General features: G+C 51.1%; 1 protein-coding gene across 1 annotated transcript in view; it reads left to right on the top strand.

The window, feature by feature from the left end:
- The window catches only part of LOC113982001 (astrotactin-2), a 211205-nt gene that overhangs the window by 69701 nt on the left and 125950 nt on the right, over window positions 1–15554 (top strand). Inside the window, exons 8-10 of the mRNA XM_039380540.1 lie at window positions 9741–9825; window positions 9993–10067; window positions 10580–10717. Coding sequence (XP_039236474.1) covers window positions 9741–9825; window positions 9993–10067; window positions 10580–10717 — 298 coding nt within the window. The remainder of the gene's footprint in view (window positions 1–9740; window positions 9826–9992; window positions 10068–10579; window positions 10718–15554) is intronic.

Here is a 15554-nt window from a genome sequence, read left to right as displayed (position 1 = left end):
ATCTGTTTCAAAGTTGTGCTGTTTTGCTGTGGGGTGTGCTGTGCCCTGTGCAACAGCCAGCACTGCTCTTGCTCACTGATGGGTCACCAGTCTCGTGGGATACTTTCTTGGTGCTGTGGAGAAAAGTGGCCCTGTTGCTCCTGGCTTTTTCAGCATCTAAAGAGCACCCAAACCCCTGTCTCCTTGCAGAGGTGACATCCCAGGTTAGCCCTGACTCTCCATGTGAGCTGCTTCCCTCATCTCTTAGCAATGAGCTTCTTCACTTCATGTTTGTGTATGAGATTCGTGGCTGCAGGTAAGGATGTTGGTGTCTGGTTCTGCCAGGGGGTCTGAAGGATGGCTCACAGTGGAGCAGGCTTTTCCTAAGCCTCTCACTGCCACAGACCATCATTAAGACACAGAATTAGAAGTCCTTCAGAGTCATGAGTGCCCCATGGAATGACAGGGGCGACCCTGTTCTCATCCCTCCCTGCTCAGCTGAGATGCAAACGTGGAACTTGGTCTCATGAACTCATTTTCCTGATCAAGACAATGTTCTCTTCTTAGTATTCCTGTTCCTCAAGGCTTGTCTGCACAGAGGCACTGGCAGGCATGGCTGCAGCAGAACGATGACGCCGGAGAATTCCCTGTGTAGACAGCCTTGGGCGTCACCTACAGTCCCAAGGAGGGCTGGGAGGGGACAGCAGCCACCCCAGCAGATGGAGACCGTGCAGGAGGAGGCTGTTCTCATCCAGATGTCACAGAGCAGAAGGATTGTTTCAGACATTGGCAAGACGCAGCCACCTCAGCGGGAGGGGGGAGATGCATTCAGCTGTCCCCTGGCTCAGGGGAGGAGAGAAAAACTCTGCCTCCAGCAGCAACCACGGGGAGACCGTATGGAGCCAGACTGTGACTCCCCTGTTGGGAGAGCCCCGTGGCTGCACTCTCCAGCCCCAGGCCCTCCTTGGCACTGAGCAGGGCTGGTTTAATCCTTGCATGGCCTCTGCTGTGAGGAGCGGCTGTTCTCCCGTGCCGGCCCAGCTGCTGCTCCCGCTGCGTCCCCAGCTCCCAGAGCAGCTTGTCGCTCTTGCTGGATGCCCCACGCTTGAGCAGGATGTGTCAGATCCTGTTTGCAGGGAAGGCAGCGATGCTCGTTAGCCTGGGAATCGCTCTGCTCAGGCACTGTCCTGGATCTGAAGCTCGCCAGCTGCTCTGCGGCTCCCAGCCCTGGTACCCATCCCCCCTGCTTACCCGTGGTGAGGGCAGAGCAGCCTTGAGCTCAGCCTTCAGGTCCCTCACCTGAAATCTGCCAATGGGTTTCTTTCCCCTCTCTCCAGTCTGGGAGTTTTCACATGGCTAAAACAGAATCTTTCTCCTGTCTGTGCCAGTTGGATCCGCATGGATCGAGCAGGACTGGCTGATGGGGCTGCTGATCTTCATAGCCTAAATCTAAGGCTCCCTTAAGAGGTCCAAACTTCACAAGACCTGAGCAGCCCCCCACTTAAAATTAGGCCTTTGGAAGTACCTGTTTGACACCCTGCCCCAGGATGTAGCCCCAGGCACCACAGAAGTTCATCACTGTTGACCAGCCTTTAACTGGTGAGAAGTTTCCACAGCAGACTGGGGGCAGACTGTAACCGTGTAATACACTGCGTGTGCTTTTAGATTCATTTTTATTGATGTCATTCTATTTTTAAGGGTGATTTATTTTTATCACCATGAGAGAGGCAGCCCTGTGGTTTTACTGTGGGACATAAATCCTGCCTGAATTTCAACCTTTTCGGGTCAGGGATTTTATCCTCTCTCTGAGTATCCCAAGAGATGGGTGCTGGGGTTTCCCCTGTCCTCTGTCTTCTTGGGCTGGGCAGAGCACCCATGAGAAGGTTGTCCTGTCTAGAGGATGAAAGCCTCCCCTGTGAAGAGCAGAAGAGCCAGGGTTGAGGTCTTCCAGCACATTTATAGCTAATCTGACTTCATCTTTACCCTTGGAGCCACTCTCCATGGCAGTGTGGATCCAATCTGGAGATCCAGTGTGGTCCCAAAGCTTCCTTGCTCCAAGATGTAGACAGACCTCTGTGGGTAGGACCCATCCTTGGTGGAAGTGCCACTGGTTCCTGTCCCACGTTTGGACAGAGAGCTTCAGGTCACAAATGCTCTGTCTGGTGAGACTGAAACTCTCACCTTTCCCACCACCTCTTTTGGGTTGGAGTTTTAGACGGGATCTGTCCGTACCACGTTCTGACTCATGACACCAAGTACTCCTTCAGTGGGAAGAATAACCCCCAGCGAAAACAGAAGCTCTGAAACACTAGGAAATGCCAAGATCCATTTTACTTGCCTGACCTTAATTTGCCTTCCCTCATGTCTCTGTCGTGTGACTCAGTCTTTAATTAAGTGATTGCTGCCCCCCTGACAAATTTCAAACCTGTGTTGCAAAGCTCATCAGAGCGTTTCGGAGGCAGCACCGACATCTGCACACGAGCCAAATGTCGTCTTCCTCGTCCCTTCTGCCTTGGAAGCGGCCAGGCTGGTTGGTCTGACAGGACTGCAAATACAGAAACAAGTGGATGCTGCTGGGGGTCTCCTCCCTGCAGATGTGACAGAGTGGCCATGCCCAGCCATGGATGAGGCAGGTCCCTCCTGGGGGCAGGACGTGCTGCTCGGCTGGGGAGGTTCAGCCAAAACGCCCCATCCTCTTGGCAGGTGCTGCCTGCGCTGCTTGAGGCGAGAACAGCAAAGGTTTGTTGTCTTTTGGGACTTGCTGTCTGCACTCTCCATATTTTGGACAGATGTGGGGAGCATTGCCGGTGCCACTGCTTGTACCACACACTGGGATACCTCCGGGTACAATCCAGGAGTGCTTCTTCTCTGGCCTCCCTTACCAGCACCGGGAGCGTTGATAAGAGCGTCTCTTTGCAGCAGCATATGCAAATCCTGATTTGTGAGCACAATTACCTGCTTTGTATGCACAAAACTGATTCACTTGCACATTCTGTGGGCATCACTGAAGAGACCTGCTGGAGAATCGGTCCCTCAGGGCCAAATGCTGGAAGAAACAGCCTCTGATTTTGTGCTGTCAGGCTTGCTGGAGCAGTGGCATAAATGAGATGGATAGCTACCTTGATTAGCAGGTGCAAATGTGTTGAAATTTTTTTCCCCATCTACAAATCAGGCACTTCTTCATCAAAATTCTCTCTTTGCATCCACAATTGGTGGCACCCCCAAAGCAGTAGGCAGGGGCTTGTAAGGACCAGATGAAGTGTGGTAGCGAAGGGTCTTTTCTGGAAATTGGCAGGAGAGGGGGAAAAAAAAAGGTTTCCATCATCTTCCAAATGGGCCAGTTTGTCACCAGAGCCACAGATGGTGCTCCTGTCTGGGTAGGACAGGGATGTTGTGGGCAGGAGACAGATGAAAGTAATTTTTAAACAGAGCCATTTTTTTCTAAGGCAACCTGTTAAGGGGATTTGGAGGTTGCAGAGCTGAGCATGTAAATCAGGAGATGACCAACCTTGGCGAGGGTGTATTTGTGTTTATGAAAACAGCCATTTCCTCCTATAGTTCAATTTAATATCATGCAGGTTTTGTCCACATCAAGTAATATTTGTTTGTTCTTGTGCACTTCTGCTATTTTCGCTGTTGGAGGATCCCAGTGCCTTTATTGACTTAGACTTTTATAAGATGAGGTTCTGTCTCTCCAAGGTATGGAGTTTAATAACTTGGTCAAAACCCATGTAATATACGATTCCTTTTCCTGTGGTGGCACAGCTTGCCTCGTGCTCCAAGCAGGGCAGGAGGCAGTTAACTCCCAAGCTAATTTAGCTTCAGGCTGAAGTGTTATACATAAACAGCAATCAAAACTCGTGCCTGCGAGGGGCCGAGTTAAGGTTATCTGTGCTGTCTTTACACTCTCATTTTCTACCATTAGAGTGTTTAATCCTGCAGCTGCTAATGTTCTTGTAATGGCATTTCTGTGCTTGTCTAGAGAGCGCAGGGAGGAGGGAAGAGGAATGAGTTTCCTTGTACAGAACCATGCCTGAACCTGTCTCCCTGACTGGGCCCATCCCACCAGCACTGCAGGGGATTCTCACCCTGCCATGGTCAGCTGTGGGGCAGTGCTCACCCCAGAAGATGGCACAGCAGACCACCCTTGTCCACCCTTGGCACCTCTCGGTGCTTCCTTGGATCAGCTGTGCTCATGTGCCCCTGGCAGTGCAATGTGGGAGCTGAGCGGATGATAATGAGAATTAAATCCATGCAGAGCCTAAACTCAGGCACAATCCTTAGAGGTTAAGCTTGTGCTTAAGTACTGTGATGGATCTGGTGAAGAGGGTGACTTGCAGCAGGGGGAGAGGAGGGATAACTGTCAAATTGACTCCAGGTTTTCCCTCCGTGCTCCGTGCCAGGTCAGGTGGGCAAGAGCCACCTTCCCTGTCTTATTCCTCGGGAGCTAAACTGCTTCTATGGAAGTTGCATTTCTCATCAGGATGAAGCAGAGGCTCAGGTTTGGAAAGTGCCATCCCCTGAAGGGCAAGGACAGCAGATACCAGGGGCAGAAGAGAAGCTTTTCACAGAGGTTCACTGGGAGCTGGTGCCGCTGCTGCCCTTGCTGGAGGATCCACAGCCTCAGCCAGAGGCCAACCCAGGCCTGAGGAGCAGCTCTCTGAAGGTGCTTCACTTGTTCACTGAAGCTGGGAATTTAATGAACTATTAAGACCATTGTTCATCCTTCCCTGTGTTTAATTTTCTCTGAATCTCCTCAAAAGAGGCCCTTGCTCTGTTATCCTGCAGGGACACATCAAGTTCTTTAAGGAAGGGGTTTGTTGTGGGGTTTTAAATCTTGGTACCAACGCTGTGCCAATGTGTGTCTTGTCCTATCCCTGGCAAGCCAGTACCTTGAGACAACATGTGGACAACAGCAGAGCTAGGGACAGCACAGGGTGTCCTGTGTAGAGGCAGGAGGCAGCCAAGCACAGGAGTGCCCAGGTTCCCTCTGCTTTGATGGTTCCTGGGCTGCAGGTCCTGCTGCAAGCAGTGGTGACAAGGGTCACCACCAGGACAAGGGTGAGCACCAGGGATGGAGGTGCTGCCGTGGAGCAGGGAATCACAGACACCAGCAGTGCCAGGAGAAGGCTGATGAGCCACAACTTTGCTGCACCACAGCCAAAGCTCCTCCAGCTCCTTAAATAGAATCGCCAATGACAGCAAAGAGCAGCTTCCCTGGGAGCACAGGGATTCAGGGAGCCTCCACACTGTGCACTGGGCGGGTGGATTAGGGGGATCTTACAGCATTATCACCACGGATCGGCTCTTGCCCTAATGAGCCTAACAGGATTACTGGCAGTTTGTCCCTCAGCCCTGCTCTGCTGTTCCCGGGCAGAGCATGGGGACGGGCAGGGAGGATCTGGGTGCAGTAGGATACCCTGTTCCCCCTCTGAGCAGAAGCAGCAGCAGTGTGGTGAGCAAAAATGGAAGACTAGTTTAGCAACTTCCAGCTTAGATATAAAAAAAAAAAAGAGTTAAAGCCTTGAGCTGTGCTGATCAAGATGCAGCAGGAGCTGGAGGGCTGTTGTCCTCCACGTAGTTGGCTTTGCACCGTGCCTGTGCCGCTGGAGGTGGTGAGCTCGGATGTGGCTTGTGTTACATTTGTTTCCTTCAGGCATGAGCAAGCCTCAGCATAGGCCAACCCTGAGTCAAAATCCGTGGATGCTAACGCTGGCTGCAGCCTGTTCCTGCCCTTCTGCAGCTCCAGCACTGAAGCCAGCACGGAGCACAGGCGCACGAGAAACGCTTTGCTCAGACGGGCAGAGGCAGCTCACGCCTGCATGCAGAAACTGGGTTGGTTGTGTCCCTAATTGGCCCTGTTCCTCCAGATGAGTTTCCAGATGCTTCTCCCTTTCCCGGCTGAGGGCAGGAGTGACAGACATTTCTCCAGGAGCTGTGTGCTCCCCACTCCTGCCTTTCTGCATGGGGCTCTGGATGGGGCACTGGGTTGAACTGTCGGTCATCTCTCCCACCAGTCTCCATGGGGATGAAGGCACAGAGGAGGAAGGTTGCAGGTGAGATGTGTCTGTGGTGTTTGGGGATGTGTCGTGCTGCTTCAAACAACGAGTTCACTCTCCCTGAGCAGAAACTGGCACGGAGGCTCCGTGTCACCTGTAATTAGTCATGGCAGCACAGTCTGTGATGAGATGTTGTGTAAGTCAAGAGAGGGGAGTAGGGGAGGATGGAGAACTCACTGCTGTGAGTGCTTCCCATGGCCTCAGCTCCTCCCTTGCCCATCCACGTAGCTGTAGGTGTCACAGGAATGTGTCTATATATTAGAGATATATCTGAAGAGAGAGTGGAACCAGGCTTTGCAATAGAATGAGAGGCAACCGGCACAAACTGATACACGGGAAGTTCCACTTAAATCTGAGGAAGAACTTCTTTACTGTGCAGGTGACCAAGCACTGAACAGGCTGCCCAGGGGGGGTGTGGAGTCTCCCTCACTGGAGATATTCCAGAACCATCTGGACGCAATCCTGTGCCATGAGTTTGAGCACGGATGTTGGACCAGATGACCCCACCGGTGGTCCCCTCCAACCTGAACCATTCTGTGATTCTTTGAATGATGTGTTTTCAGAGCCTCTTGCTAGGGCTATGGTGCTGCATTTCCTGCTTTATTCAGAGATTTTCCTTCCCCTCCCAGCATTTTGTTTTAATGGTAATAGAACATTGGACCTCCAGAGCTGAGCACCAGGATCTGCCCTTGCTTAAACGGGGCGAGCAGCAACCCTTCCCTTTCCTATAACAGCTGAAAATTTGCCATGGATTATCATACCTGATTTGTGGCTTATGAATCCAAAGGCAGAGGAAGGACTACACAGGCCTGTGTTTTTACCATGAGCAGGGTGTGGGGTGGTGGCTGCAGAAGCGGGATGCTTGTCACGGCCGTTGGTAGATCCTGATTCATTTGCGCTGTGCAGAGAGGCGTGTGCGGGACCTGTGGAAATTGCATCCAGCTTCAGGTGTGGCTATTTGTCAAACTTGGTTACTTTAGTTGACTTTGGCTTTAACCTCAGCTCGAATCCTAACTTAGCTGCAGCAATGCTGAGCAGATAACTGTGTCTGTCTCAGAAGCACGCGGGATTTAGTGTCTCTGAACAGAGGCACTGCTGTTTGGTGGCTTGTTTAAAAACACACCCTAAGAGGGGTTAGAGGTACAGGAACCCCTGTTCCTGCCACTCTGGGCACTTTATCAGATGTTTCTCATTCCATGGGGATTAGCCAGGCTCAGCATCCTTCTTGGCTCATCATCATGCTCAGGGAGGATGGGAACTGACTGAAAATAACAGAGTAGTTCAGGGGGCCAAAGGAGGAGGGTGGATTCTGATGGGGAGAGAGCAAAAGCTCCTGAGAATCTGTAAGAGCACAGCAGGTTCTGCTGAGGTTTTTTGGAAGCCCCACTAGAGTTGTCTGTTTGTGGTTGTAGATACAGGAATAGATCCTAAACCATCTATCCTCAGGAGATGGAGTCCCCACACTTCCAGCAGACTGCAACGCTCAGCCAACCCTGTGCTGGGAGCCTTCCTATCCAATTTCTAAAACTCTACCAAAGGGGTGTAGATCTCCCTGGAAAACCTGTGGAAAGCTGGTCCCGAGTGGTTAGAGAGAGGGGCAGGTATCCCTAGTCTCTGTGCTGTGGGTGGCTTTCCCTGGAGTCCTCCTTGTCACCCGCCCTGTGTCTCCTGCCCAACCAGTGCCACCACTTGCCCTCTCACTTACTGAAATAAACCTCCCAATAAACCTCCCGATAAAGCCTCGAGCACCGGCTGTAGCTGCTGAAACTCCGAGATTGGAGTCGATAAAATCAATATTTCTGCAGGTTGATAGAGTTTCTCCTTCCGACACCAAACTGACAGAGCAGTAAACAAGCCAGCAGAGAAAATAAACCCTCCTGCACCACAGGGAAGGGGTTCAGCACCAGCACCCCCAGCCATCAATACAGGGGGAGGCGTTGGGGCTGCCGGATGCCAACCTCTGTAGGTGGTTTTTCCCTACTTGCTCTAATTTCTGTGGCAGGAGCTGAGCGTGAGCCGGTGCCCCAAGACTCCCAGCTCTGCTTCGCAAGCACTTTGAGATGTCTCTCATTTGCAGAGCATATATTTGTTATGTAATAAGCACCAGGAATTAATGATCCACGGCACGGCTGGGGAAACTTGCGCACTAAGCACCCAAGGAAAAAATAACTTTTCTTTTTTTAAAATCACTGATGGAGCCATTAGGACCTGTGTTTTCTTGTGCCGAGACCGCCCCAGCCCCCAGGCACGGTTCAGCCTGAGCAGGGCCAAGCGCCACCATCTCTCTCCCAGCTCTTTCCCTTTGGAGGAGCAATGTTCCTGCCGCTCCCATTATGAATCATAAGGTTAGCAGCTTTTGACAGATCATAAATCAGTGCTTCGAAGTCGCTAGGACAAATCCCAGGACATTTAATCTTTAATATTAGACGCGTTTGAGGCAGTGAATATTTCATGAAGGTGCTGTTGCATTTTAGCACATCATTAGCCGTCTCTTTCTCCCCCCCCCCTTTCCTATTTTTGCTGCCTCTCCCTTTTCAGGCATCTCTTCCTCAAAAATATCAGCAGTTGAATCCCCTTCTCGCTCCCCCCTGACAATAAAGCTCTTTACTGTAATCCCTGTGAGGCATTTTAAGAACTTGCTTAGGATCCCCATGAGCACCAAGGCACCTGCCAGTCTGCATTGCCACCGTGCTGGGGGTACCCCCCTCCCAACACCCCTCCCGTGTTTACAGCTCATCCTGCTGCACAGCCAGGCACGGAGGGGAGAGGAGGGGAGGGAGGAAAAACATTGGCAGCAGCTTGTAGCAGAAACTCCACGTGCAAATCCAATTAATCTTTTGATTTTGCTGTTTCTTGCTCCGGGTTATGTATTTCTACCAAACACTGAATCAATTTGGGCCAAGCGCGCGCGGGTTTCTGGTGTGGGAAATGTCTTCTCTTGCTGTCAAAAGGGTGTAACAGGGTGAGGCAGCACCCAGAGAGTGGAAGGGAGCAGGTCTGAGAGCCCTTTTGTTGTGGGATGGGGGCATGGCAGGGGAACTGCCTGTGGAGGACAGAGTTTGGGGGCTTCTGCATCCTCCTGTGGGAGTTTGGGCTGCAGGAGACCCCGCTGCCCCATCCTGTGTGAGGTGCTAGGAGCAGAGGTGGGAAGGAGGTGTGACCAGAATGGGTTTGGGGCATCCCTCCTCAGTTCATACTGGATTGGACACTGGTTCTACTCAAGCAAGGTCAAAATCCCTGCTGAGGAGTGAGCCCCTGGCTCCTGAGCAGCCCCTCTGCCAGACTTGTGGGTAGATCTCAGGCCAGGGGCTGGATCCATGCGGGTACATCTCTGTGGGGAATATTTCTTGGGGGCCATTAAGCAGAGGTTTGCTCAGCCTGAAGAGCTGCAGGGCTGCACAGGAACACTAGGTGAGGACAGACCTTTTGCATCATGAAACCTCATCCCTGGCTACTGTGGGCGCTGCATCATGTAATCCATCCCAGAACAACTACAGGTTTCTTGCAGCTTTCCACATCTCCTCATCTCCTCCTTCACGGCTCCCAGAGGTTTCTGGGGTCCAAAGTGCTCCAGATCCATAGCAGGGAGCAGGAGTGGCTGTGAACATGCAGAGATGGGCAGCAAGGGAGGAGGGTCCAACTCTGCAGTCACTGATGTGCCTCTGGACCAGAAAGGTCTCATCCTTCCCTCTTCTCTTTTAGGAGAGTGCAGCTGCCACGAAGGGTACGCCCCAGACCCCGTCCACCGGCACTTGTGTGTGCGCAGTGACTGGGGACACAGCGAAGGGTGAGTGGGGACAGGAGGGTGGGTTTCTGTCCTGGCTCTCCCACAGTGGTGAGGAGCCTGACTCTCCTCCCCTCAGGTGATCACTGGCCCCAGAGACCTGGGACCAGGCTGTGCTGCCTTTCCTGCTGAGTGATGTGCTCAGCTGCTCTCTCCATCCCTCCTCCCAGGCCATGGCCCTACACAACGCTGGAGCGGGGATATGACTTGGTCACAGGAGAGCAGGCGCCAGAGAAGATACTCAGGTGAGTCAGAGGAGGGTTCATCTTGGACATTTGGGTGGGTAGAGCCATGAAAACATGCCAGCAGATGCAACCTCTTGGTCACTCCCAGCTCTTTCTTGTGCTGGCAGGGGCACACGAGTGTCATTTGCCTGTCACAGACCTGAAAGATTTATCCAGGTAGAGAAGGGTTCTCCTCTTGTCCCCTCAGGAAACACAAGGCCAATGTGCACAGAGAGTCCCTGTGGGCTGAAAAGAAGAGCTTGGCCATCCCCTTCTGTTGCATCTCATAGAATCACAGAATATCCTGAGTTGGGAGGGAGCCACAAGGATCATCGAAGCCCAACTCCCAATTTGGCACGGGGAGGGGAATGCCGTTATTCCTCTCCCATTTGGCTTTCAGGACAAGCCCAAATTACTAACTTATCTCTTGTGGTGCCACCACTGCTCTGACTTTAAGGTGGGCAGGTGCAGTGGAGAGCCACCATTCCCTGAGGACACTCTGTTCCTTTGTGACACGTTTGCCCTTATTCCAGGTCTACCTATAGTTTGGGTCAAGGGCTGTGGCTTCCAGTCAGTAAGAGCTTCGTAGTGCCCCCTGTGGAGCTTTCCATCAATCCTCTTGCCAGCTGCAAGACAGATGTTCTGGTGACAGAAGATCCAGCAGATGTCAGGTAGGAAGCGGATTTCTCGTTTTCTTCACGCTTGAGTGACTACACCGCTCTTTAAATTGTTATTGAGGATGCAGTAATTTCTATGATGATAGGTTTGATTAATTTTCTTCCAATAAGAAATGTGATGTGATGGCCCTCCAGGCTCTTTGGTCTGATGGGTCTAGGCCAGGCCTGAGTGTGTAACTCTGAAGTCTGCCAGTACAGACAGGTGAATTGGTAGGAGAAGGCAATTTTAAAGTGGTTTAAATGTAATGTTAGATTGCAGTGCTTAAATGGATGCATTTACCAGGATGGAGGTGCTGTCATCTTTCTGAAACTCACACATACATCACATCCACCTGGCCTTTGATAGCTGCTGGGATGCTCATGAGGGGTGAAAGGCTCTGTTGCTCATCCAATTACTGTACAATTAGAGGGGTTTTTACTTCCTGGAGTTCAGTAAATGCCTGGATATTTTTCTGGCTCCCCCATTTTGGCCAGCTTGTATTTTAAGCAAATGTCCTTGGACTTGGGATAGTCTGGTTCTGAAGCGGGACCTAAGAGGGCATTGCAGGAGGAGAGTTGCCCTGGTGGAGGGAGAGGCTGTTACTGGGAGACTGGGCTGAGTGTGGGCAAAGGAGGTCCCTGGAGAAGGAGCCAGGCACATCAGTTGCCTTCTGTGCCCCAGCTGGAAAGAGGGGCCTTGGAGAAGAGGTGGTGATCACCTTGCTGGTCATTGTCCTCCTTGGTCTGATTTACAAGGGCTTAACTGTCAACTGTAAGGGTTTAATTCTGAAGGTATTTAGCGCGTATCCCCCTCTATCCCATTAAATTAAGATTGAGAATGTGAGTGTTGGGTGCCAGGGAGACTCCATGACCCCTCCCTCCCTTCCTCCCTCTCTTCCTTCCTTCTTGCTGCTTTCTCCAGTTGACTCCAGACACAATTTCCTGACTTGAAAATTCTTGCCTGTGTTGTGAATCGTCTTCCTGGGTACCAACAGGATCCTTGTGTCCCCCAACCACTTCTGTCTTGTCTTTTCCCAGAGTGGTGGGGCAGTGGATTTCCATTCTTCTTGTACCATCATCTTGACAGGGCTGTGGTTAAAGCAAGTGCCTACAAAAGCTATGGCAGAGCCAGGACTGGCATCCAAGAGGTCCTCGCTTCCAAGAGTGTGTTTTTGTTGCTAATCAGTGCTTGTTCCCTCTTCTTCAAAAAGAGACTGATGGTACATATCTATCACAATTTGGCTCTCTTAGGAGCGTTGTTTTTCTTGTCTGCAACAACTTCTGCTTTTCATTTGAGAAGGAGAAGGGTTGCCTTGGTTTATGTTAACATTTTCCAAGCCAAAATGCCAGGAGAACATTATTTTTTTCTTGCCTCCTCACATCTTCATTAAAAGGACCTCAGTGAAGGTAGAGGCTTGGAAGCTTGTTTTCTGCTCCAGTGCAGTAATTGTCTCTGGGCACTGATCCTCGTGGAAAAGTCTCTGAAGGATGGATGAATGCCAGGCAGGAGGAGGGGAGGTTCTACCACTGAGGTTGTTGCCTTCTCCCCTCATAAAAGGAACCTGAACTGAGAATTCCAGGTATAAATATTGGAGTGACTCAGGTAGAATTAAGGGGAGGCGAGTTCATGGCGCTTGTATCTTACACACAGGAGTTGCTAAATTATTAAAACTTTAATAAACGTAATAATAAATATTTGATGTTGAATTATGGAAGGTTTCACAGATACAGTGAGAAGCGAAAAGCAATCTAATATTTCTGCAGGAAAACTTAAACACTTCTCAAAGGTGAAGCTGCAAGCTTGGGGTCCTGAGCACCCCGGGGTGGGTGGAAACCAAGGTGATACCTCCTGAGTGGAGTGGGATGGTGCAAAGAAGCTGGGGCTGTTCAGATCCACTGCAGGTGGTGAGCATAGTCGATGTTGTGTTTGATGCTCATGGACACCACGTTGACCTGTCTCTGAGAACTTCCTCTGAGGTTCTTGGGTGCTTTCACACAATGAGAAAGGTACTTTTAGAGCTGCTTATCTTGCAGCCACTTTGCTTTGTCATTTGTGGAATGACACAAGTGTTGGCAGCTTCTCAAGGGAGCGGTAATGCAGCAGTTTTGGTGGTTCAGATGTTCAGGTGATGACCCATCACGTCAGATCAACCATCAGAGGTGAACACGTGCTGTTCGCGCTGTAGATGTTCAAACACAGCCACCCCTCTGCATGGAGGGGAGCTGTTCCCTGGCTGTGGGACTGTGGTAGTGCTGCTGACCCTCCATGCTGGGAGCTCCTGTAGGTGTATCAGAGAATCATCAAGGTTGGAAAAGACCTCCAAGATCATCAAGTCCAAGCTTTGCCCAAACACCACCTCGGCAACTAAACCATAGCACTGAGTGCCACGTCCTGTCATCTCTTGAACACTTCCAGGGATGGGAACTCCACCACCTCTGTGGGCAGCCTGTTCCAATGTTTAATCACCCTTTCAGTGAAGAAATTCTTCCTGAATTTCCTGAACCTGCAGTGCTTGGGCTTTAATACAGTCACATCTCCATGCTGTGGGGCAGACCCTGGGCTGTGTTACACCAGCTGCAACACGGCCGTGTCTCAGCACCCAGAGTGCCCTGTTTGCTGTCCTGTAATGTGGTGATGGTGGCTCAGTCCTGTGTCTCTTCTGTGTCTTTAATAAGGAGCGTGCTGCATTCCTCCAGACCTTTCATTAGTCTGACACCTTTGGCTCGGAGGTCGCTTGTCTTGAAGAGTTTAATGGAAGGAAATTGCAGAAAGCCTGGCTCGGAGAAAACAAGTGATGAAGTCTTTACAACTCAGAGGGCTAAAGGTTCAAACGTGGCCCTGTGTTTTTATGAAGATGCTGGAGATAGCAGAGGGACAGGTGGGGCTCGGCCTTTCAGCAGCTCTCTGGGGAAATGCTGACTCTGGTGCTGTTCTCCATGTGCTTCACTGCTGAGCAGTGCACCAAACTGCCTCTGTGCTTTGGTGGATGGGGATGAGGGGCCCAAACCTCCTTCCACTGCTGCAGCCAAGTCATTAAATAAACTTCCTACAAACAGGAGGCAAGGGGCTTCGTGCTCCCACATGTCCTGAGGGTTGAGAGGGACAGGGCTTTGCGTGCAGAACTCAGTGCTGGAGTTTTTAGGGCTGTGCGTCATAAATTAAGCAGAGTGCTTAGAGTTAATGAAACTTGCATATATAATTTATCAGTGACCATGTTGAGTGTCCCCTCCTCGACCCAGAGTCTGATCCTCTGCAGGTCACACACCTGGGATCGTGGCAGCCACGCTAACAGTGGCATCTTTGTTCAGATGAGGTTGGCCAGCAGTGCTGCAGGGCTTCCCCCATGCTGGGCAGCCTCTGCCTTGGGCTGGAGACCAGCTCCCAGGATGGGCAGACTGTCCCTGTGGCACATCCCCTGCCAGGACAATAAATACCTCCTGGTCCTACCTTACCTCACTTGTTTTCAAGACCCCTCTTTGTTTCCCTCTCTCCATTGCTCCCATCCCTCTCTCATTTATATTTCTCCCATAACCTGGTGGTAGACATAGAAGTTCCTCTGCTTTTTTAAACAAATTACTATTAGGTATTTAGTCTTTCTGCTGGCCTTCCTTAAACACCTTGCCATGTCTGTTTGGCCCTTCAGAAGGTACAGCTTGTCCTAGGGGGCCAGAAATTGCTCTAATTGTGGCAGCTACTGGGAGGACCCACAGCCCCAGCACCAAAAATCCCTGCAGGGGACAATAAAAGCATCCCTGCAGGGGATAATAAAAGCATCCCTTGGGGCACAGCTGGCTGTGGGGGACCAAGAGGAGGGCTAACCTGAGGGGGCAGAGCACAGCACAGGCAAACACCCGGTGGTCCTGGTTCACTGTGCCACCCGCTCTGCAGAAAAGTTGGTAATTTCTGGTGAGCAGCTATAAATCAGAGGCACGAGCCTCAGCTGCTGCCTGACATGACATATAGTTCTATCGTTATGGCAACCATAGAAACAAATAAAAGCCTTGCCTTCGCTTGACAAGCCTTTGAGATGTCCTGATGGAGAGACAAGTGTTCAGCGGCAGAATGAATTCGCTTGAACTCGCTGTCGATTCATCTTCGTTTTGCTCCCAAGTGAGCCCCTTTGCTCTCTGAATTCTTTGCCAAAGTACAATCAACTGGATTTTTTATTTCTAGGTGGTTTTTTTTTTATTTGTTTGTTATTTTATTTTCAATTCTCTTGGAGGCAGAGTGCTCTGCTCCCCAACTCTGTGCCTGCGGAAGTCCCGTCTTTTGCCAAGGATGGGAGAAAGGCTTTTACTCCCTGCCTGTGGCATTTGCTGGCTCAGCTCTGCCATGCCCTTTGTGACACCACTGCTGCTCCAGCCCTACAGGGGTTTTGTGGTGATATTTTGCAAGGGTTTTGCAGTGATTTTGGGCACTTACGATTTTGCAAGTCTGTGGTGAGCACTGTGGTGTGAGGCTCCCTGAGAGCAGAGGAGGATGAAAAGTGAACTGGATGAGAAAGGCAAAGGGAATCTGGGCCAGGAGAGGGGAAACAGCCTTACTGTCACCACACTATCTCAGCAGCAAAGCTCATCGGCTTGTGTCTTATCTGCAGGGGCACAGGACAATGGGTGCAGCTGCAGGTGAGCATCCCTGAAGGTCGGGAGATGGGCTGGGCTGGTCCCCGTGGGATATGCCAGTGGGGTACACCATACAGGCAGAAGGCACTCTGCCTGCTCTTCCTGACATTTGTGCAGGAAATGCCTTGAGAACCTGGTATTTTTTTCCCCTGCTTTTTTTTCTCCTGGAAAGGAGCAGTTTGTGATTTCTAGATGCTCAATGCTGCTGGGACCTTCAGCCAGGAGTTTG

Source organism: Pipra filicauda, unplaced genomic scaffold (genome assembly GCF_003945595.2).
Source record: "Pipra filicauda isolate LSUMZ 115617 unplaced genomic scaffold, ASM394559v2 scaffold198_size2598500_pilon, whole genome shotgun sequence".
NCBI lineage: Eukaryota > Metazoa > Chordata > Aves > Passeriformes > Pipridae > Pipra > Pipra filicauda.
The sequence above is the reverse complement of the archived record's forward strand: the minus strand, read 5'-3'. Positions and strand labels throughout refer to the sequence as shown.